Here is a 23194-nt window from a genome sequence, read left to right on the forward strand (position 1 = left end):
TAAATACCAAGAAACATTGGTTTTGTGCCCCGCAATAAAAACCTCACTACGGACCTGTTCAAGATTGCGAAGATTGAGGGAAAAAGATCGCTCCACTGAACGCACACGTTGGTGGTTCTGGAAACGTTTCTTTGAAATCGTAATTTTCAGCCTCACAGACGTTCTCAGCCTTCGAGGAAAAAAAGGAGATGGAAAATACGGAAATAGAAGATGGTGAGCCACGAAAGCAATTTCATTACAAGGATGTTCATTACAAATTCGCTGCATTTTGCATAAAATCTTAAGCTTGGGGCGCACAAAAGATATATTTGAGGGTTGAACTTTTTCATGAACTATTAAGTTTTCTTCAAAATGTGCAGTGATTCTGCTAAATCGTTGAAATCAGTGATTTATTTGTAATAGGTCAAATATACTCCATAATGTTAATGTAAACATGTAAATTATTATATAAAAAACGTAGCTTAAGGCCACAGTAGCTATAGCTGCAATAAGAAACATAGGTTATAGGTATTTTTCACTTGCCTTTTAACCTGAGAATAAATAAAGAAATAAAAATCCACCGATAATGGTTTTAGTTTGTACTTTGTATAATACTTTGTAAAAAAGGAAGACAATGTAACGCTTGCAGCTAACTTTGACTAGAATTACCGCTTATCCTATCATCTTTCTTTAAAAAAAACGGTTAATAGCCACTGAGCTTTATGACATTAGTTGGTTCAAACCAAGATTGAAATCTAAATAATATTTAAAAAATTATAAGTCAGCAATTTTTCCCCATTCTCGTCAAGTCGCTTGGGGGTAAACTATTTCCATAGCATTATCCTTTCGCTGCAGACACTCGCCCACGAGTTTTAATGTCCTCAGAAAGTGTGGGCGGGGCAATAAAATCAAATCAAATTGCGCGTGCCTCAGCAAAACGCAAAACGGCGACCAGGAAGCGCCGTTGTGGCCATTTTGGTTGCGTTGCTTTTCCGCTGCAAAATTGAGTTGCAGTTAGTTGAGTTGTCTGCTTGGTGGGGGGAAAGTGTCGTGGAAAGTGGCGGGGAAATGGTGGGGAAATGGAGCATAAGCCTGCTGTGTGTGTTTCTGTGTTTGCGCCTTTTGACGTCATCAGCAAATACTTTACTCCTGGGTGGCAAGTGTTGCTGTTATTGTTGCTGCTGTTTACACAGCTGCTATGGGGGCAACATTTAGTTGTTGCCACTACCGCTGGTTGCTGCAACATTTACATTGGCAATTTGCTTGAAATGGCACTTACACCATCATCCTCCTCTTGGTACGAAACATGAAGCACACCAACACCGAAACAGACGCCAGTGGACCCACTTCCGGCCACAAGTCCGTGATTTTGGCATAACCCGAACTTCCGACATTGCCACCAGGCCCTGAATACCCTTTACGTTATTGGGGCCATTGTAATTCTGGATCGATTTAATGTTATTATTATAATCACGTTAACACAAAATCTTGAGGGTGCCTTGAGGTATCAGATAATGCCAAACAAGTGTGCTTTTATTCTTTATTTTATAATCCGCGCGAATATTTCTTAAGCCAAAAATAAATCATACAGAGGACAGTAGATTCTGGAAAAAATTAAAACTTGTTGAATATAAGATGTTTTTAAACTTAGAAATTGCAATAAACGCAAAACCGTAATTAAGTACTTCTTTAGAATCTGCACAACCAATCCCTACTTTATAGCATCTAAAATATCCGAGATCTCAGCGTTCAGACTGACAAAAGGTCAGACAGACAGACATGGCTAGTTCTATTCTGATCAAGAATATTATACTTTCCGACGAATCTAATATACACTTTTGCTCTACATGTAAGGGGTTTAAAAATTAAGCTTACATGAAGTATATCTTTAATTGAATGCTAAAATAGTTATACAACCATACATCAATACATAAAGTCTACGCTTAAAATCCAACCTGGCCTTCCCACTGGCGCAGTTGTTCGACGGACAACCAAAAAAGAACTGAGAAGGGCCCAAGGCGAAACCAAGTGGGCATCAGGCCCTTGTACAAAGTGAGGGCGCCCTCTTCCCTGATCAGCTTTCTGAGGCAGTCGATGGAGTTCTTGTAATAGAGGTTCTTTCCGCTCTCGTCCACCGGCTGGTTCATCATGCGCGACTTGATCACGTCCGCCGGAGTGCTGAGCACGGAGGCCGTAAGTCCTGCGCACATGGAGGAAAGGAAGCGCAGCCCCAGGCCGTCCTCCAGACTCAGCAGGCGCTTAAAAGTGCGCTTGCTGATGTCGTAGCTTCCCACATCTCCGGCCGTCATCAGGCAGGCGCGGATGCAGCTGGGACCCACGCCCTTCCACATGCTGGGGAGTCCGCCGTGTCTGTAGATGTCCGCGAAGGACTGTCCCATGCTGCTCACCCGCGCCTCGTAACCCAGCTGACGGCGACGACCTTCCGTCTGCATCCGCACCTTGACGATGTCGAAGGGATTGGCCAACGCCTGGGCTATGCACCCTGCTATGAAGCTGCAGGCCAGGGACCAGTGAACTTTGATCTCTTCGTTTCCCGCGTTTACGTAGAGGAACGGGCGTCGGAAGATGTCGTACATGACGACGCGCCCCGAGTTGAAGAGCAAGTTCCGGGTAACCATCGCCGAGAAGCCGGCGTAAAGGGACCTAAAGCCCTCCACCTTGATCATGTTACCAAGAGTTGCCCTGAACGTGGGCATTCTGGTGCCCGTCTTTTTCGCCTGCTCGCCATCCACCTGCATCCGGGTCTTGGCCACGTCCAGTGGGAAAACACACGACTCGGCCAGGTTGGCTGCAATGAAGGTGTTGATGTATAGTTGGAACAAGTTGCGAGCGGTCAGGGGTTCCACCACGTTCGTTGGCGGAAAGCGCGGAACATCATCATCTTCGTCTTTGTATAAGGACCGCAGTTTCCAGTAGTCGTGTTTATCATTGTCCATTATACACTCGGAATTTGGAATTGAATTGTTTACAATTTATTTACTAAGCTACAATTTAAAACGTCACGTTCGCACATCATTTTATAAATATTCCCAGGCGGCTTTCTCCTGGAGGTTGTCAGTCTCCAATCTGTTAAGGGGGAATTCCCATCTAGCACGATAAGAAAATCTTTTTTACTTATAGAGTATAAGTATTGTACATAACGTGGCTCATAACATAATGTATGCACTGTATACTTTTAGCTTTAACGCTACATATCGGAGAACTTAAGGGGAATATTGGAATGATCTAGGTATCAAATAAATGATAAAATTGTCTAAAATCAATCAATAAACGCTACAAAATAAATAGAAAAGAAATAGTAGATAAAAAATATTGTGTGTTTCCACCAATACAAATCAGCACGCATTCGGCTGCAGGGACACTTGAAAGATCGGCCGAGCCGACGCTCTCACCAATCCTCTCTCCCTCGATCAAAGAGAGTGATTTGAAAAGGCATTGATTGATTGACCGAATTGGATAGGTTATGTGATAAAATTCTCACAAGCTTCATTGAATTTTCATCATCCATAAGGGAAGGAAAAACAAGGAAGAAGGCTATAGTCGAGTGCCTCGAATATCAGATACCATCCGTCCGTCCGTCTGTCTGTCCGTCTGTCTGTCCGTATGTCTGTCCGTCGGCATAAACCATGAGATCTCGGAAACTATAATAGCTAGAATGATGGTACTTGGCATGTAGTCTAAAACCAGTCAGGCGCCCACATTATTTAATATTTCGTAAAAATTTTGATGACATTTTGTTCTTATTATCAATTCCCATCTACATGCCAAATTCAAATCGAACCATTCATTAAAAAGTTAATTAAATAATTAAAAATTAGCAAACTCAATGAAGTTCGAGAGTGATGGATATATATTCAAACAGAAAATCGGCCGCTCAAGAAATTTCACTAGCGCCACCTAGGCTTAACATTATGTGGCGTGTTAATGAAATCTCGCTAACAGCCGATTCGAATGGCGCTATTTTGTTAGCTGAGTAACGGGTATCTGATAGTGGAGGCCGTTGACTGTAGCGTTTTCTCTGGTTTTTATTTTACCTCATCAAGGATACAAGACACATGGTTAGTTAAATATTTATTTTTCAATTAACACACATTTTACAACATTTGATATCCTCAAAATTAAAGTTGAAAAATAAATTGAAAGAGAATTCATGATTTCCCAACTGAAAAATGCATGTGCCGACTCCACTTATGCTGCTACTTTTTGTTACTTTGGTTTTAAAACCTCTCTTTGTGTGTGCAAACTTCGTTTAACTTGTGTGAAAACTTTTAGCTTCCATCACTTTAAGGCTCCTCCGTGTGATGGTACAGAAAAAAAAAGGAAAAACAAAAAGGAAAGACTGACAAGGAAGCCAAACAGAGGGAATAAAGTTTTGTTCAACATTTAGTTAAAGTCGTTTGGATGGTTTTCAACCCTGGCTGTTTATTTATAGCCCACTTGGCGGGGAAAAAATAAAAGGAAAAATAAGAAATATTTGACAATAGTTTTTTGCAGCGGCAATTAGGGGCACGCAGCACGTTGCAGGTCATAAAGCCGAGAATGAATTACCCCACAGAGTTGCAATTGAAATGGAAATTGAAATTTAATGGCTTTCCGCGGAGATCGTGGAGTCGAGAGGAGGGTGAGGGAATGGCTCAATAGCCGAACAATTGTGTGCTTAAGCTGCACCATAAATTCGCTGAAGTGGCGAGCAGATAAAGATAAACCAGCCACCAGACAGCAGACAGCGACACACACGATGTGGCCAACGTGTCGTATGCGCAATAGTCAATGAATGGTGCACGTGGACATTAATGCTAATTTAATTACGTGAACATGGAGCATCACGTTCTTAAATATGTAAAAAAAACCTGTGGCCACGTGTTATATCCTTAGGCATTGCCATTGCAATGTACTTCTCGAGAACAAGAACTAATACCAGAATTCTTCGAAAAGTTCTCCTCTAATCTCTGACTGGAATTTCCCATAGGATCAGAGCTATTTCCTTTCAGTTCAAAGTCAGAATAATGTGCAATTCTGCCACATAACTTGCCAAGCACATGGAGCCTTGGTAATTTGCAGTATTTTCCCGGAAAACATACACTTTTCTTCTCCTCCTGCTGCTCTTCTACCGAAATAAGCGAAAACAAAAAGAAATTTCGTTCGTTTTAATTAAATTGCATTCTCTTCACCAGTGCCACTTTCATCTGGCGCCGGCTAAGAATACTTTAAGCGAACCTCCCTGGGAAATACTTACACTTGGCTGGTCTGGAATTTCTGTTAATCAAAAGCAGTGTTCAGCATGAAAATGCTTAATTGTATTATTACATAACTTTTCCTCAGCCAAATAAGAAGGTAGGGGAGCAAAAATATTTCGTATCCCACTCGAAACAAGAGTCGTTGGCAATTAATCCATCTTGTTGCCAAGAATAAATCGATGCGGTCTCAAAGGATAATTAATGCGTCACCAAAGCACTAGGATCTGACCATGACAGGAGCATGGCGAATTTAATATGCCATAACTTAAGCACTCGATCAATAGCATACATAATGTTATCATCACACACGCATATGGTATGAATGCATAATGAAAGCAACAGAAATTCAAAATATAAATCACAGCTCTGCTTATCGGGCCATTTAACTTTCTTCTGTCCCCCTCATATAAACACACGCTAAGCCCCTGTACACTAAATACATGAAACCACACTCAGAAAGTAGTTAAAGTATATATTTAAATATATATTATTGTAAAATAATTGAACTATGTATTTGAAATATTAATAAAGAAACAAGAACATTTATCATTTGTTAAACAGCTATACAAAATTTAAAATCACTAAAAACAAGAGTTCCGAGAAATGCTGTTAATGGTAAACCAGAAATCAAGGACTTTATGAATTTTATAGATTTTACACAACAACATAATGAGTAAACAAGAATCGCATTTGCAGTAAAAATCCTTAAAAAGCTACTTATGCTTTTAAGTGGATTTTCTAGAAAATGCTTTTGTTGCACAAATATTATTGTAATTATAATGGTTAAACAGAAATAAATGGTTTTTCGAATTTCCTGGAATTTACTTATTAAGTTAATTTTTTTCTGAGTGAATAGTTTGGCTTTTGTATTGAAAATGGAAACCTTGCCAGGCTAATGTACGTTTTTGCGTTGGTGGAAAGCGAGGATGCGGGGCTTCCATGGAGGTGGACTTGTGAAGGTGATTTGGAATGGCAAGTGGGGTGACGTGTGTGTGTCTGGGTAAACAGGAAGTGTTGCGCAGCAGGCAATGTTGCAACATAATAGCCTGTCGAAGGACCGGGAAGGGAATGTAATCAACGGCTATGCTGAAACCACTTCGCCTCTTTCTACCATTTGGGATTTTGCAAAAATATTTGCTTACGTGAAATTATAGGGGGGCCAAGTTTAATGAATGGCCTGCCACCTGTGCATGCTTTTAATGAGCTAAAGTAAGGACTGCACTGCCAGGCGGATGTTAATTGCGGATGTTTACTAACGTGCCTAAGTCTATGTAGTGTATCATCCTTTCTGAACTCTGTTTGTTATACAATAGAGTATGTAAAATTGTGATTAGCTTATTAAATATTTATGCAATTTGCAGCTTTAGATATGCAAACATTTTATGATCAAAGTGACCTTGCTAGTAAATAAACAAGAGTCAACAGCTATGAAATAGTTTTGAGATACATGGGCAGAAGATTGTTCCATAAATTCAGTGGAGTTCCAAGCAATAACCCCTAATTAAGTTTAAACTAATAAGATAAGAAACATCAACTAGCATTTATCTTGTGTGGAATGTCTTCAAATAAATATTCGCCTGCAAAGTACTTACAAACAAAAGCCAGCCAGTCTTTAAGACAACATTAAGTTTGGTTTCCTTCAACGAAAACAAATGGCCCACCATTGGAATCTTGTTTATGGCATATATACAAAATAGTTTGGCCAAAAGCCGAAAAAAGTCATAGCTGCCATAAATCAGAGGGAAAAAGTGAATGAGCATGCTGGGGGAAAGCACAAGTATTGCTGGCGCAGCAAAAGAAAAGTTTGACAAACGGCTTCGAGAGGGAAAACCGAAGATCCAACGACACATTTGCGGCTGACAGAGGGGCTAGGAAAATGAGAATTTATTTCCGCCAGCGACAATCAGGTGAGATGCAAAAAGTGTCGAGGAAGTTGTCAAAACACTGTGATAACATTTTCTGGCCAGGTACATCCTGGCCCTAATTGAGGGCGTGGTCCAACTTGTCTGTGCTGGTTTTTAAAGAGCGTTTTTCCGCTTTCATTTTCTTTTTTTTGTAAACTTTTCCCTTCTGGGGGCTTCTGCACGGTCCCCCTTTTATTTATTGTTTTGCCCCAGCGAACGATGGCAATATATTTTTCCCCGGCTTGCATTTTACATCATTTTCATCCGAAGCCGCCATCTACATAATTTCAAGGATTTTTACCCAGAAGCCTTCAAAAGAAATTAATCTTGTGAAAGCACAACAAACGGAAATTTACGAGGGGCCTTGCCAAAGGTAACAACCCACATTTACGCCAATAAATAATTTTATTCGCAACTATTAATTGTGGCTTTAAATATGTTCGGCTTTAATGCAAAATTCAACCGGACATAAGAAATAACCGCCTTATTCAAACACTTTTACTTAGTTTAGTCAACACAAACAAGCTGTTTTTTTAATTAACACATCAAAACCTTGTTAGTTGCAAACGGGCTGGCACACAATTGAGAAATCGCAGTAATTGAAAGGGGTCCGGTCAACAAAGGCCTTTGGCACAAAAGCCGCGGGTGGTTGGCAACAATTGCTTTACAGCGATTTCCCTGTCAGATGAATTTTTGCAATCACTGTAGGTGTGCTGTGTATCTCACTACGGTTTTAATTCAAGGTTTATAGAACCGATGGAATAAAAAAAGCATTGTTAGGGGCTTTCGATACTATCGCTCGGAATATACAATTTGTAAGTACTCTTTCTTCCCGCCTGTAAAAGTAACTGATTAAAAATATATTAATTAATTTAACTATCAAATGAATGAAATATTTTTCCATAGGCCCTGAGTTGCCCTCTTATACACAGTACATGGTTAAGGGTCAACCTTTCATGGCCCTTTCAGCATTTTCCTAGTGAACTGCGAACACATTAACTTCCACTTATCGTTAATCAGCTGTTCGTGGTTGACATTCTTGAAAAATCATGCAGCGCTGCCCCTGCAATATGGTTGAATGGCATAAATGGGTGAAAAACACAAATATGGCATGCAGGTCACCCTCGGCTCTTTTCTGCTGCCGACTGCCATAAATCACATAAATGTGTGGCCGCATCAGCAGCATCCAGAAAATGCAAAAAACCAGGGGGAAAAAGGCGAAACAACGACGGCAGCTTAATATCAGCCATCAACTTTTAGTTCAATTAAGCGGTAACGTGGATGGTCCTTTTTTAATTTATAGCTACGATAATGCGGGCATCCTGCAGTAAGACGTATAATTTGTTTTATAAGGTACGCCATTATGAAATTAAGGACCAAATTTGGATTATGGTGAGTATGATGTAGTTACCCATTATTGCTTTTTTTACAATAATTTATTGTTTTTCAAAACTTAAAATAAAAAATTTAATGTGTTTTATAACGTACGCCATTAAGAAATTAAGGACCAAATTCGGAATATGATGAGTATGATATATGTACCAATTATTGCTTTTTCTACAATAATTTCTTGTTTTTTTTTAAACTTAAGATAAACAATTTCAAAAGAAATTTAAAAGAACACTCTTCCTCTAATTTGATTTATAAAGCTTTGACTTCAGAGGATCTTTCTCTTTATCCCTTGCAATCATCCATAAATGTTATGCATGTAAAATCCGCTTATTAAATCGAAAATCATTTGCCCCCCATTGTAGGAAGCATTGCTAATTTATTTAAAGGCTTTTGAAAAAACATGTAGCAGATATTATATATATATTATTAAAGAAAAACGAAACCCACTGTAGAAGGCCGAGGATGCAAGCAGTGCAAAAACCACAAACGAAACAAATGCATGACAGAAACTGGAAAGAGGTAAAAACGGACAAAAATATTGGACTGAAACGACAGGCGGATGAACACGGGCCGACAAATGCAGCAAATGCGTTCGCTGCGAATCAATATGAATACGAGTACGAGCCAAGCGAAAGGAGAAAGGGTCCGGGGAAACAACAATAACAACATTCTGAATAACGTCAAACTAGACCATGAAAACAAGGAAAACCCCAATGAAAAGATATCTGCCATACACTCAGAGTTTAAATGCAAAACAAATTCAAAACAATAAATAAAAAAATTTAAAATGGAACAAAAATTTGGAATAATAAAATTGTTTACTACAAAGCCATAAAGGATTGTTATTTGTTTAAATTTAAGAACATTTTTTAATCTTTATGTTTGCATAGTCGATGTTCCTTACGGCTAGTATTATAAGCTCTTACATAATCCTGGAATTTTAACTATTTTTAAATCATACAAGGAAAGAATGGATTATAATTAAGTAATAACAGTAAAGCTTAAATATATATTTTATAAAAATACTCCAGTCATAATATTTTTGCAAATTTAAAGCGAACGTGTTCTCTTATCTAATCCTAGAATTTAAACTACTTTTAAATCATACAAGGAAAGAATGGAATTAATAATTAAGTAATAACAATAAAGCTCAAACATTTTTTATAAAAATACTCCAGTCATAATATTTTTGCAATTTTAAAGCGGGTTGTTTATTTTGCTCTGTGTGAATCTCATGGCAAAAGTATACGCCCCGTTGCACGTGATGCACCTAAAAGTATGCAACGCTGCTCGTGCGGCAGTCGAGTTCTCTCTGGCAAACTGCGGTTTTGGTTTTTATTATTTTGAATTCCTCCACTGGCCGCTTAGAAGCGGGACAAAAACGCACCACGTTGACCGCAATTAAAGCGAAATGTTCAGATGATGGTCGGTTTGGGGGCGAAAGTGGGGAAAGTGGGACAGGTGGAAGCGTTTTTTCTACCCTGCTGGCCAGCTACAAAGAAAGTTTCCCAGAGGAAGATAGAGGAAAAGCGGTGAGATGAGGACGAAGGAGCATCCATTCCTGACAGTTGAGTGAAAATTTAGCACAAGAAATTTACTGTCAGCTAAAAAAGAAAAACTTTCGTTTTTTTTTCTGTGGAATTTATTTCAGTGGCAGCAAGAAATTAAAAGACAAAGGTAGCCGCCAGGAAATGGCAGCACAATGTGGCCGTAGCCCTAGGAGGACATGTTCTCTTCGACTCTGACGTGGCTTGTCTACCATCCCGGAAATTTAAACAGACATATAACTTTTTTGGACCAGCTCAAGGAACAGGAAATCGAAGTCTTAAACGTTATAAAAAGGGTAAACATCAAATATTATGTCATGACCACAAGATGTGTTCTACGATTCCCCTTTTATTTATCTAAATGTTTCATGAACCTATATTTAAATAAAAGTATTGAGTTCCCTATTGATTACATTTAGCCATTCATATGGCTCTCACCTAAAAACCAGCCCCATTTATTCACTTCCGCATTCATGAAAAGGGAAGGATTACATGGAATACAATTAGTGTGTGATAAATAGTCTCTTAGGACAAGTGAGACATCTGATGATGCAATGCCAACAAACATGATATATCTAAGTTCATCTATTGAAAGTCATTGTGCTGCACTAACTACCGACAGATGGCTGCATCTCGAGACTTTCAGGCAGACCACCAGCCATGTGGTAACGCCCCCTGGTCGACCATCCACCACCCATCGGCCCTTCTCATCTGACATATTGTGTGAGTCGAGTCAGCTGCTCGGCCTATTTGGCATTTTGTTAGACGACTACGATGTCTCTGGGCCCTGGATGCGAGTAGGTTGGGCTGCAATTAAAATTGTTAACCCTAGTGTAAAATCGCATTGGGGCTGCAACTGCTGCTGTTGTGGGTCCAGATACACAGCAGCTGTCGCCTCTTTCGCCCCGAAATTCCGAATTTATGTTATAAATAATTAAGAAGAAGCAATTTGGTGGTGACGAGGAAAATAGAGCAATTACCAGCCCAAATAGAATCAGGCTAACGGGGGTTATTGACATTGCAGGCCGTGCGAACTGTTGGCCATAACTTAAAGCGTATGTCAACGACCATCCTTTAAGTTCTGCAGCTGATGGCCGAAACATTCATTTCAATTTTCGGCTAAAATGACGGCCATGTGGATTCCCCGAAAATACGAATTTATGTTTGCGATTGTCGCCTTTATCGGGCCATAAATGCTGCAGCCAATGTGTTGCGCATCTGAAGTTTGAGATGGGAACATGTGTCATCCTATCGGATTGCACTGCCGGGAAATCGACAAGTCGCCTTAAAAACATGCAAATGGACTGCGGGAAGCGCCAGTTATTCTGGGGCTTTTCCATGTCCTTTCAAGGCGAATGGCGAAAACTGTCAACGGCTTGTCGGCGCCAAAATGTATGCCATGAATTTGTGTGCGACCCGCATATTTGCAGATTGCCCTCTGCAGAGAAACTTTTGCCTTCGGTTCACAACCTTGGAATTTGTCGCGGAGGAAAACTTTTGCTGGCAGTGCCCCCAAAAATGAGAAGTACCCCTCCATCTGCCCTCCCAAACAATTGGCAAATATTTATAGTCTAATTGTGAGTGCGATTGAGAGTGTTCAAACACACTCTCACTCAAAAAAACCAGCCCACACCTTTGTGCAACATCCAGGGAACACACTTTGTGGCACGGCACAAAGAAGTCCTAAAAGGATGTGCAGGGGGTGGCAGTGGGCGGAGGAAAGGGCAGGTCGGGGTCGCATTCGCAATCTCTGATACGATCTGGGGTCGCATGCCTATACATATGTCTTCGGATATCCATACATCCATCGAAGGCGCGCCTTTTGTGCTTCTGACACTTGTCAAAGCTATAGGAATTTCGAAATAAACAATGTAGGCATCAGTCGACGGGGCACATTGTGCTGGGATAGTATAAAAAATTAAACTATATGAAAGGAGGAGGATCTAAGCAAATACAATTACAGTATTTCATTACAAAATAGTTCAAATACTTAAGAAATGGTTCATATAATTTTCTTTATTTAGTTTTATACGTATTTATAACTTAATTTTTATTATTTTAATAAAGTAGTATATTTTATACCCCTTTTATTTATAATACTCCGTGCCATTTTAATTTGTTCGTGTATAATAAATCCAAAAAATATTATTAAAAATATATATAAAACGAATTCAAAAAAAAAATACCTAAAAACTTTTAACTAAATTAATGAAAAATGGTTTTTATTTATATTTTATTATTTATCTTTTTTTTATTTATGTGTAATATGTTTTTAATATATTTTACACTTTTCTTGGATAAATTAACTAAATAATATTATTAAAAATATATATAAAACTAATTCAATAAAAATACTTATAAATTAGAAGCTAAGTTAAGGCAAAATAATTATCTAATTTATTTTACAAATTATCCCCACTTGTATCTATAGGTTTTAATTATATTTCACATAGTTTAACCCTTTTCCTTGGATAATAATATGGTTAGCAAAACCAGTTCAACCGGAAACGCCGTTTAAACGGTGCTTCGAAGTTTAAACCACTGGGCGGATGTGGGGTGTGGCATATCTTAATGGTGGGGCTGTGTGTATGTATTTACAAAGCTACGGTTTGTTGAGCAGCTGCTGGTTGCAAAGGACGTTAGGAACTCACACCAACGCACACCAGTACACCAAAACTACTACACACACACACATATCCACAAAGCGAGGACCCCTAACTGTCATAAACTAGGATTATGTTGCATAAGCCTGCCTGCTTCATTGTTATTGTTGTCGTGGATTGGATGTGGATGTGGATGCGGATGCGGATGCCTACAACACAGTTTAAAGGAGAAAAAGGCACTGCTGCTCCAAGCCGATAATTACATTTTCGTTGAAAATTGATGGGTATGTGTCATTCTGCGCAGAGATTGCTACCCAAAAGACCCTGTGAACAAATTGCTGCCTGTGGGCTCGAGACAATTCCTCTCGATTTGAGAGCCAATTAGAGCTGGCGACATTTGTTAGTCAAGGCTTAAATGCGTAATTTGATCCATTTCCCAGATAGACCAAAAAAGGGTGGGGCCAGGGAGCAAGGCCAACTGGGCCAACTTCCCATTACCGCCAGGAACTAAATCAAATTTTCCCTCGCATAATCAATACCTTCGCCTGTGTGTGAAAATGATGGTGTGTGGGCTGCGGTGCTATGGTGCTGTGTTCTCTGTTCTTTGGGCACGGGACAATGGCGAAAAGTTCGACTTGCTGCTTCATTAAATTTAATTTATAAACTTGCCATAAGCACTAAATCACTGTGCAGCATCTGGAGGATGGGGATGGGGATGGGGTTGGGGCCACGGCCAACCCAGGAGATACCACTTCCATGGTGAGTGCTTCTTCGCTGCGTTGGCACACGAGAAACTGCATGAAATGGCGACCAGTGGCCAAAATGGCGGTCCATAAACATCCGGTTTTCTTGGCATTTTTGTTCTTGTTTCTGCAGCTGCTGACCGTTATTTACATGGCAACAAAATGCCAAGCCAACAAAGAGGAGAAAATAAAAACCCTAAATATGAACATATTTATGCAAAAGGACCACCCGAGGACTGCAAAGAAAAGAGCACTTGTCGAACCATCAACCGAATTCGGGGGAAAAGTTTTAAGATAGAAGGATATCCAGCTCCAAAATGGCAGTAGAAATCAACTATACACTCATAAAATGCAGCAAAAAAATTTCTATAAACCATTTATTTACGCGACATTATAGTTCATATTATATTTTTATTTAATTTAACATTTTATAGAAGTTAGCAATAAGTGTAAAAATCATATTTTCAGTTTTATCATTTTATTCAATTTCAATTTTTATATTTAAAATAATTGATATATTTTTGGTAATAATTTCTCTATAACCTACGCTTTTCTATGCTTGGTATTTGGATTTGGAAAAATCCCTGGCAAATAACATTGACAAAACAAAAAATAATAAGTTTTTTATTTATTGCTTTATATGCATACCATATATATAAATAAGTAAGCGTAAAAATGCCAAAAAGTTAAACAACGCGAATAAAAAGGCAATGTTAGAAAGCAGAACGCTTGACATACAGAACTACAAAAACAACGGAAGCAACTATAAAAGGGCTAACATTTGTGTTTTCTTTATTGAAGCTGTCTAAGTCGACATGCCAGCCATTTGTTTGTTGTTGACATTTTTCTACTTTTCCTGTTGTTGTTGCTCAAGCATTTCCGCTTGGCGCTAAAATGTGTGCTACACTTTTTGTTTGCCCCACAAGCCGCACACACACAGACACACACACACAAAAACACTCATCCACACACACATTCAAACACTTTTTGAGCTGGCTGCCTGTTTGTGTCAGGGACCGTCTTTAAGGAACGACAATTTATAAGACCACGCCCCCAGCTGGCGTGACCCCGCCTTGATTTTTCCTTTTTCCTTATTCCTGCGTGTGACAAGCGCGTGTGTCGAGTGATTTTCGTTCGAGCTGACTTCTGATAATCGGAATTAGCCACAGAACCCAGAAGTCCTCTTCACGTCCTCTTTACAATTCCAGTTGCCAATTGTGTGTACCTGTTCGGGGGGGCTTTAATTGAGTTGCTTTTCAGTTGCCAGGACGTGATCCGATGACGCATTTGCAGTTGGAATCAGTAGGCTACACGCGTATTTTTGCAAAATCTGCCATTCATAACTGACCTTTTGTAAGCCGGTCTAAATCGCAACCTTTGTTTTTCAATTCAAGAAAGCTAATTAAACTCATGCCACGCAAACAAACAAAAGTTGTAAGAACTCCTAGCTTCTGTTACTGGGAATCGCATAATGTTAATGAAAACTTTGAAAAAACATTCGTTGTTTATAAAAAAAAGGTTTCCAGCTAAACCTTTTGTTTTATAAATAGTACTTTAAAGAGAATTCCTTTGAGCGAAATCAGAAAATGTTTTCTAAGAGCTTCTTAGAAAAGTTTTACCCATTATGGTAAAAACGAGTCGTTAAAAAGAGGAAATGTTAATCAGATGCGGGTGAAAATGGTTTGGAGTTGTATAAAACTTTAATAAGGGAACCTACGAGTATTAACTTTACCTGTGAGTGATTAATTGTGAAACGTATTAAGCTTTTTTTCATGGTCTCCAAACGATCTTATTTTTATCGCCATATTACACATTTTGTATAGGTTTTATAGGTTCAAAATTTCTTTTGACAGAGGCAAATATATCGCGATGCTTTATTAATTTAGTATTATACAACATAAATTATAATTTTTTTCAAGCTTTTAGACAGAAAATGCATTCATAATGGTTTCTGTGTCAAATATAGTCCCAAATTAAAAAAAATTTAATCGCGTTTTTTGCAAATCAACACTTTTAATTTTTATAAAAAAAATAGTATATTGTCCTATGTATAATCATTGTTGAACCATACAAATTTCGTCATGGGACCACCGTAACTTTTCATATATTTTAATCAAACATTATATATTTCAAGATAAATACAAAGCAGTCTTTTGTTGCTATAATGTTTTATTTAACGAACTATTTTCGACCGTTTTGCTCGCTCCGTAAGCGATGCTATTAGCTCAGAGATATTATAGGTTCATCACACCAAATTTATGTTGCATGACAGTTCGTGACCCAAGAAAATGCTTCATATATATAAAGGGATTTTCTAAAAGAACTCATAAAAATATGTCATTAAAGACTTGTTCGCAAAGTTCAAGCGACTTCAAAGAGCTGAAAAACAATTTTTCCCTTAAAATATATATAGCAATTTCCACTTATGGATAATCAGCGTCTAAATCAGCGGCATTTCACAGGCATTCAGACATAGGGGCGCCCACTAAAAGTGGTATAAGAGGTATAAGAGGCTTTCCGCGGAACCCCTTCCACTTGGCCCATTGAACCATAACAGGTGAGAGACAATTGGCGCCATCCAAAAGGCGGTCCTTTGGATTACGTTAAGTGGACGAGTGTCCCTGCTATTTCATTTCGTTCCATTCCGTTCTCTTCAATTGTATTTATTTGCGCGAACTGGGCCCAATGGAAGATGACAAAAAGACGGTTGACCTTAGGGCGCAAAAGGCAAGTCCTGAGTGCCCACTCACAGGACGAAGGATGGCGATGGCGATGGGCTACATGTTTGTCGCCAGAGACAAAATTCGTTACTCGCAGCGAGAAGTGCCACGCCCTCGCCCCCTGGCCTCGCCCACTTTCCCCGGGCTCATAATGATGAGATGCTGCTTTTTTTTCTGAGCCAAACAGCACTAGCACTCGCTGTCTCTTTCTCGCCCTGTCTTTTTTCGCAACAACAGCGAAAATTTTCAATGTTGTACGCGAAATTGTTGACAAAGTTTGCCTCAAGGCAAACACAATGGCAAAGTGGGCTGGGGAGTCTCATTTTCAAGGCAGCAGCAGTCGCCCGCCCCCGTTGACTACATAAAAATAAAATTACACAAGAAATTAAATTAGCGCAAATACATGGGAGCAGAGGAAAAATTAAAATTTACTTGCAATAAAAACGACTGTGACACTTGAGCGGGGGGGAAATACAAACAGTGGCAACAAACGAAAACAATAAATTAAATTCAGGGGAGCAGGGCCAAAGGCGTCAAAGGCGACTAAGTATCCCGAGTGGCAGGCTCAAGGATCTGCAGTGCCACCTCCCCCAATCCTTCTCCATTCTGCCCAACCCCACCCACTTCCCCATCCAGTCGCTCAGACGTCTCGGCATCAACATCCAACCCTCGGACTCGAGTGGCCTCATAATAAACAGGCAAGTGCAACTGTGACGCATTTCAAGTCGGCGCCAGTGGAACCGCCATTTGAGTGTGGGAATGGATCTTTTTGTGGGAAAAGATATGGCACAATTACGCCCAGATGAGCGACAGGTGGTTAGATTAATCAGAAACAAAGGAGTCCAACGAATCAAATTGATGTGGGCGTAACTAGGGCTTTTAAATCATAGAAGAGTTTAAAGCTATTCCGGCTTGAAAATATATTGTTGCATACTATTGGGCAGTTAAAAAAATGATTTGTCTTTTATGCATAAAAGGAAATTAATTAATACAATAAAGGCAAACAAGAAAATTAACAACTTTCCGGATAACGCATTTTAGTTTATAAAATCTCCTTTTTAAGCACTTATAACAGTGTTTAAAAGTATTCCGGCTTCAAAAAATATTGTTGCATATTATTAGACTCTTTAAAAAATTTGTTCTTTATGCATAAAAGGAAATTAGCTTCTTATGCAATCTACCAATAAAAATAAACCACTTATACCTTTTATTACTGGGTAACGGATATTATTTTATAAAAAAATCACTTATAAAAGTGTTCAGAATTATTAAAGCATGAAAATATATTGCTGCCTACTTTAAGACACCCTTAAAAACTTTTCTTTTTATGCCTAAAACGAAATGAACTTATTATTATGCAAACTAAAAAAATTAACATCAAACTAAATTTGGAACTCATACCTATTAATACTGTAAAACTCATTTTATTTTACAAAATTACCTTAAAAAAGTATTCAGGACAAAATAAATATTTGATTTTTTGATCAATGATTACATTTGGTAAGAGGTAACCTTTTCTAAACGCATACAATTTGTTTTTAAATTGGTTAAATGTAAAAATCAAAATAACACCCAAGTAATAACAATTAAATTTTATTTTCGAAATAGAACCTATGAAAATGCATCACAATGAATTTAATTGTTAGTTGACATATAATTATTCCTTTTAGCCATTTGGCTGGCATTTGAAAAAAAACAATTATTTTAATTGCTTTCCCTTCATTTATTTAGCCTGAAAATATACAAAACGACCTGATCCTGACAACGAATTTGGCAAATGGATTTTAGTGGGCTATTTTTGGCAAACGTTGCATACCTCGGGGAAAGTTTCTGTGAAGGACAACCGGCTTTCTCCCTGAGCCCTTCTCCCTTCTCCCATTCGCCATGCCTTATGTAAATTGTGCCATTTTTGCGTTTTACGTATGTCAATTTAAAATGCAATTCGAATTGCGACAGCCAGTGGGAATCTGGGAGGGCGTGGGAGGATATGAGTCAGTTTATCCTTGGTGGCTGCAGTCTGTGTGTGTGCTGATGAGGGGGCGTGGTTGAGGTTGTGCCTGCGTAATGAAACAGTGCGTCAAATATTAGCCATTGGAGGCAAAAGTTTTGCAAAACTGCAACGCGAAGCGGCAAAAGCCGCAATAGCGAGGAAAATGTGCTAAGGCGCCCACATGAGTGTTCGGTTCGGTATAGGATTTTAGACAGACAGACAGATACATATGTGCATGCCTCTGTCCAACTATCCAACTATCTTGTTGTACTTTGCAGCGACCCAGGGGACACGTTTGGAAAGCGAGGTTATCTGTGCCTACGCACAGCTCTATGGCATTTTCCCTTTACAACCCACCCACCTCGTTTTGCGAAATCATTTTACAAAAATTGACAGGTGTTTCAAGTGTTGTTTGTGAAATATTCACTCAACTAAGAGCCAAATTTCAGTTGAGAGAGAGCATAACTAAAAATTCCTGAAATTATTTTCCACACCGACATGACCAATTGAAAGCCAGGTGTGCAAATACCAAAAATAAAAACACATTTTTTCCGAAGAATTTGAATATTTAAAATGAAGTAAGGTAAATTTATGTTTGAAATTACACAGAGCCTATCAACATTTATACTTTTAAATACAATATGAAAAATTCTAGGTATAAATACAAATTTAACAAGAGAGAACGCTATAGTCGATGGCATCGACTATCAAATACTCGTGTACCAGCTTAAGGGAGGGCGAGGGAGATGGCGATATGGTAGCAGCAAAGCGACTATTTCAGAATTGCACACCACGGCACTTTACGTACATTTCTTTTCTTCTATAAATTTTTAATGGATTGTCCGATTTGAATAGGTTTTGGCACGTAGATAGATATTGATAATCAAAACCTAATCTCATTTACACTTTTAAAAAATCTTTAAAAATATGGGTCCTAGGCGGGTTTTTGCATTATGGGCGTTTGTTGATGTTAAAGTGGGCGTGGCACCCTGGTGAAATAATCTTGCGCAATTCATTTCTTGAATCTGCATGTCTAGTCTTAACTTTCTGGATTTTATAGTTTCCGAGATCTCAGCGTTCATACGGACGGACAGACGGACATGGCAAGATCAACTCGGTTATTGATCCTAAGCAAGAACATACATATATACCTTATGAGGTCGGAATCGCTTCCTCCTAACTAAAATACCCTTTTACTCTACGAGTAAAGGGTATAAAAAGGGATATTTTTCTCGATACCAAAACAGTTTCCAATTGGCATTTCATATAAAACTGAATAAATATTTATTTGTTGGCATAAGCCGAATCAATTTGCAATTCTGATTAAATGGATTCTCGATTCCTCAAATCTGTTACCAAGCTTTAGAGGTCTTGTAAATATCTTTTATCTCTTTTAACACGATTCATATTCATGGAAAGGTTTTGTTACATTTTTGCGAAGCCATTTTGTGTGCCATGATTTCACATGTTTTTAGAGCAGACCAGGCAACCTGTATAGAAATTCGATTTGGGCAGGAAATTTCCCCGTTCCTACCACACCCGGAAAACTAATTAAATTAACAAAAGCCCTGCAGCATTGACTGGTTTCCATCAGCCAACGCCATAATACACACACCACAAGGCAAACAATATTAACCGCAATTCAAATCCAAAACACGGCTCACATAAGTCAATGAAAGTTCAATACCTACGTAAAACCTACATTGCCACACAACCCCCCTCGCCCCTTTTAAGCATTTTTTTGTGCAAACATTCGGTGGCGTCGAAAAGATACGGACAAATTCAAATTGAAACCAAATGTAAACGAATTCCGTTGCGGGGGAAAGTGGAAAGTGAAAAATCCTGATGAGGATGGGATGCCTGATGAGCGGGCGACTTTAAAGCGCTCGAGAATGTTGCCTACATTTCGGGCTGCTGCGCAATCAATCATGGCCGAAATCAATTTCCAAGAACGAAAAAGAAAACACACACAGCCTGATGGAAGTGCGTAGTTTCGCCAATGACATCCCATCCCATCTCCAGCCCCATCCTCCATCCTCCCTATATGGAGGATGCCCAGTGCCCTTGGGTTGTCTATTTTAACAGCTGCTGGAGGTGAAGCAAAAGCAGGAGCTGGAGCTGCACCGACACAAACAATGCTCATTAAAATTGGCAAATCATGCGGAAAATGTGTAAATAGCAATTACATGGGTATCAATGCGCACATTGCGTATGAGTAATATTGACTTTGTTTACTACGCCATCTAGTAAAAAATCTGTCCATTAAATATATAATTAGATGTCCTTCTGAAGTCAATGAAAGAAATGCGTGTTCACTGTGCAGCACCTATTTGTATTAAGGGAACCCCCTTTTTTACAACCAAACTATTTTTTTATTTTATTAAATAGCTACACAGAGAAATCTATCTAAGAACATTGTTCTTGAATTAAGAACATTCGTTCTTAAAAACCGTTAAGTAAATTTTGTTATCAATATAAGAACGATATGATGAGAAGAGAAAAGTTAAATTGAGTTTATTTAACAACTTTTTGATAAGTATACACTAAGGACTGAACTAATAGTTTATTTGTACAAACAATGTATTTGAAAACTGCCAATTCAACTTCATTCGAGCAAAATAAAAACATTTTTAACTTAAAAATGTCGTTCTATTTTTAAGAATATTTTCAACTCAGATGAGAACGTCAGAATTTTCTCTGTGTAGTTAAAGAAAATTTAAAGACATGATTTTGAAAAACTTTCAAAATTATAATTCAAATATGATGATAGTCTTAATAGGAGTCCATAGCTTTTAAAAATAATAAACGCGGCTATCTCGATACACTGTTGTTCAGTTGGCGGTTATAAATTTAAAATTTTATTGGTAATGCAAAAATAAAAGCCTTTTTTTAAAAACATTTTAGAACTGAAATTGTCTTTTAAGCCGGTACTATTTATTCCATTAAGCTTTTAATTTTATACTAATAAGCTTATATTTACAAAATATATTTTAATTTATGTTTTTCTAAAAACATTTCATAGCGTAAATTGGCAATTTTTGTAATTTATTACCTTTTTAATGGCGGAAAATGGTCTGCTTCTGCACAGCGGACATTAGCGCTCAATGGGACTTAAATTTTTAATTACTTCTATTTGGGATACAGCAAGATAAAAGGAAAATGAAAGTCAGCTCTCATGATTGATTGCCTATCGAGCGGCTTTGCGGGGTTGGCAAAATTTGCATTGGGCACGTCGGTCATTTCAGGCTTGATTGCCCGAAAAAAGTATGAGTGTGGAAAAAAAGCCGAAAGTTTGTTTTAAATTATAGTCAATTATATAACGGCACATTAGCTTTGAAATATTCGGGCCATTTAAACGCTTGAGTGCAGCTTTTAATAGGCATGCAGGTTTTTTTGGGGGGCTCGAGGTGTAATTAGCATCGATGATGTGGTATACTTGGTAAGTATCGTAATTAGTTTAATGAACTTTAAATTTATTTGCGGTATCATGGTATAGGAGTAAATGTGTTGCAGTTCTGGAAAACATTTTATAAAAGAGTATTATGTAAGTAATCTCAAGACCAAACTCACTTGAGAAGGAAATGATCTCTCATATTTATTCACATTATTTTAGAAAAGTCTTTAACTACAGTTTTCGCTACTAAAGTCGAATGATCCCCTTTAGGTTTTCGCACTTGGATTTTATGCTCTACTCAGGCGATGATGTCGTTTTTGCACCTAGTCGGCAATTAATTTGGGCCAACTCTCGTAAGGACCTTAGGATTTTAGTCCTGCTAGCAGGCAGTTGGCCAAAAAATCAATGCCACATGTTAAATATCGTGGGAAAAAGCACAAATACAAGTGCCGCCTGGGGGCGTGGTGGGAGGCATGAGGGTTAAATGTTGAATGAGAGCTGGCAGCAAATTTGCACAGCGCCAAGCATAATGAACATTGTTGTCGCACTTCCTGTCTCCCAGCCTGTGATTCTCTGTTTTCCCGCCGTGTTGGGTCATAAAAGATGGAAATACTTCAGGCACACAAAAGCCAGCAGCATTGACGAAAAGTACACTTCCCTGAAAACGAGCCGCAGTCTTTTCTCCGTCCTGCCGTCCTGTTGGGCCGTTAAGTGTGCAATATTTATTTTGTATAAAACGCGTGCCACGAATAACAACGGCGGGAAAAGCGAAGCCATTAAATGGAGAGCACAGGTAGACCCTAATGCTTTAAGACCACGAAAGGATATTTTCATTTGGTCCTGGAATTCGGCAGTACCGAAATAAAGTCAGTACCGCAATGGCATTGGAAAAAAGGGTCGAAAATTGAATTTATCTTTAATATATACAATTTAATATATATTTTTTTTGGTATAATACAAATAAATATAGTATAAAATAGTACATATATTTTTTGTAAAGTATTAATATTTGTGTTTCTTTTTAATTTGCACACTCTGCATTTTCGCATTGTTTTGTTAAGTGCCACTGCGCTGGAACATAAATTGAAATATTCATGCCTGATAAGTTATTTTTAGCCTGGTTGAGTCCGCGTTTAAGGACAGGTAATATTTTTTCAGTAATTATTAATTCATTTGGCTCGCTGAATAATACTTCATTTTGCAAATGACGCTGTGACCAAAGTTAGTCAACCAAATGAAAGGCCACGCCTCCTCAACTTAAATTGATGTGATTTTTGATGATGTGATTTTTTTGTGATGTTTCGCATTGCCATTAGCTGGTTGTACAGATGGAAATGGCAGGTAAATATTTATTTTAAAAATGTATTTTTATTTGTCTGAGCTGCTAATTCAAGCGCATCAAAACAAAACGGCTGTGTTTATCTTTAAAAAGTAGTGTACGTTTGACAAAAAAAACAATCATGTATTAATTCAATTATGATTACATTTATTTATTCAGATTTATTTATTTATTCAGATTTCAAATTATATATAATTAAATTACCTTACTTAAACATCTTTCATGTTAAACAGTTCTTGTTTCACTCGTTATTCGTAATACAGTTTTTATGTAATTAAATTGTTATAGCATGTTAATCAGTTTTTACTAATTTTCGTGTCTGCTT

The 23194-nt window shown here is 38.2% G+C and overlaps 1 protein-coding gene across 2 annotated transcripts; it reads right to left on the reverse strand.

Annotated features, from left to right (window-relative positions):
- Positions 1 to 1844: 1844 nt before the first annotated feature.
- On the reverse strand, positions 1845 to 3037 carry Ucp4C (Uncoupling protein 4C). Of its 2 annotated transcripts, XM_065866612.2 has the most exons (2): positions 2847 to 2954; positions 1845 to 2788 (listed from the first exon to the last, which is right to left on the reverse strand). In XM_065866612.2, exon 2 carries the CDS (start codon positions 2736 to 2738, stop codon positions 1923 to 1925), a length of 816 nt encoding a protein of 271 aa, XP_065722684.1. In that variant the 5' UTR covers positions 2739 to 2788; positions 2847 to 2954; the 3' UTR covers positions 1845 to 1922. The 2 variants fall into 2 exon arrangements, with proteins under 2 accessions (XP_065722684.1, XP_016943870.3); XM_017088381.4 differs by having other exon boundaries at positions 1845 to 3037.
- Positions 3038 to 23194: the final 20157 nt, after the last annotated feature.

The sequence above is a fragment of the Drosophila suzukii genome, chromosome 2L (genome assembly GCF_043229965.1).
Source record: "Drosophila suzukii chromosome 2L, CBGP_Dsuzu_IsoJpt1.0, whole genome shotgun sequence".
In the NCBI taxonomy this organism is placed as follows: domain Eukaryota; kingdom Metazoa; phylum Arthropoda; class Insecta; order Diptera; family Drosophilidae; genus Drosophila; species Drosophila suzukii.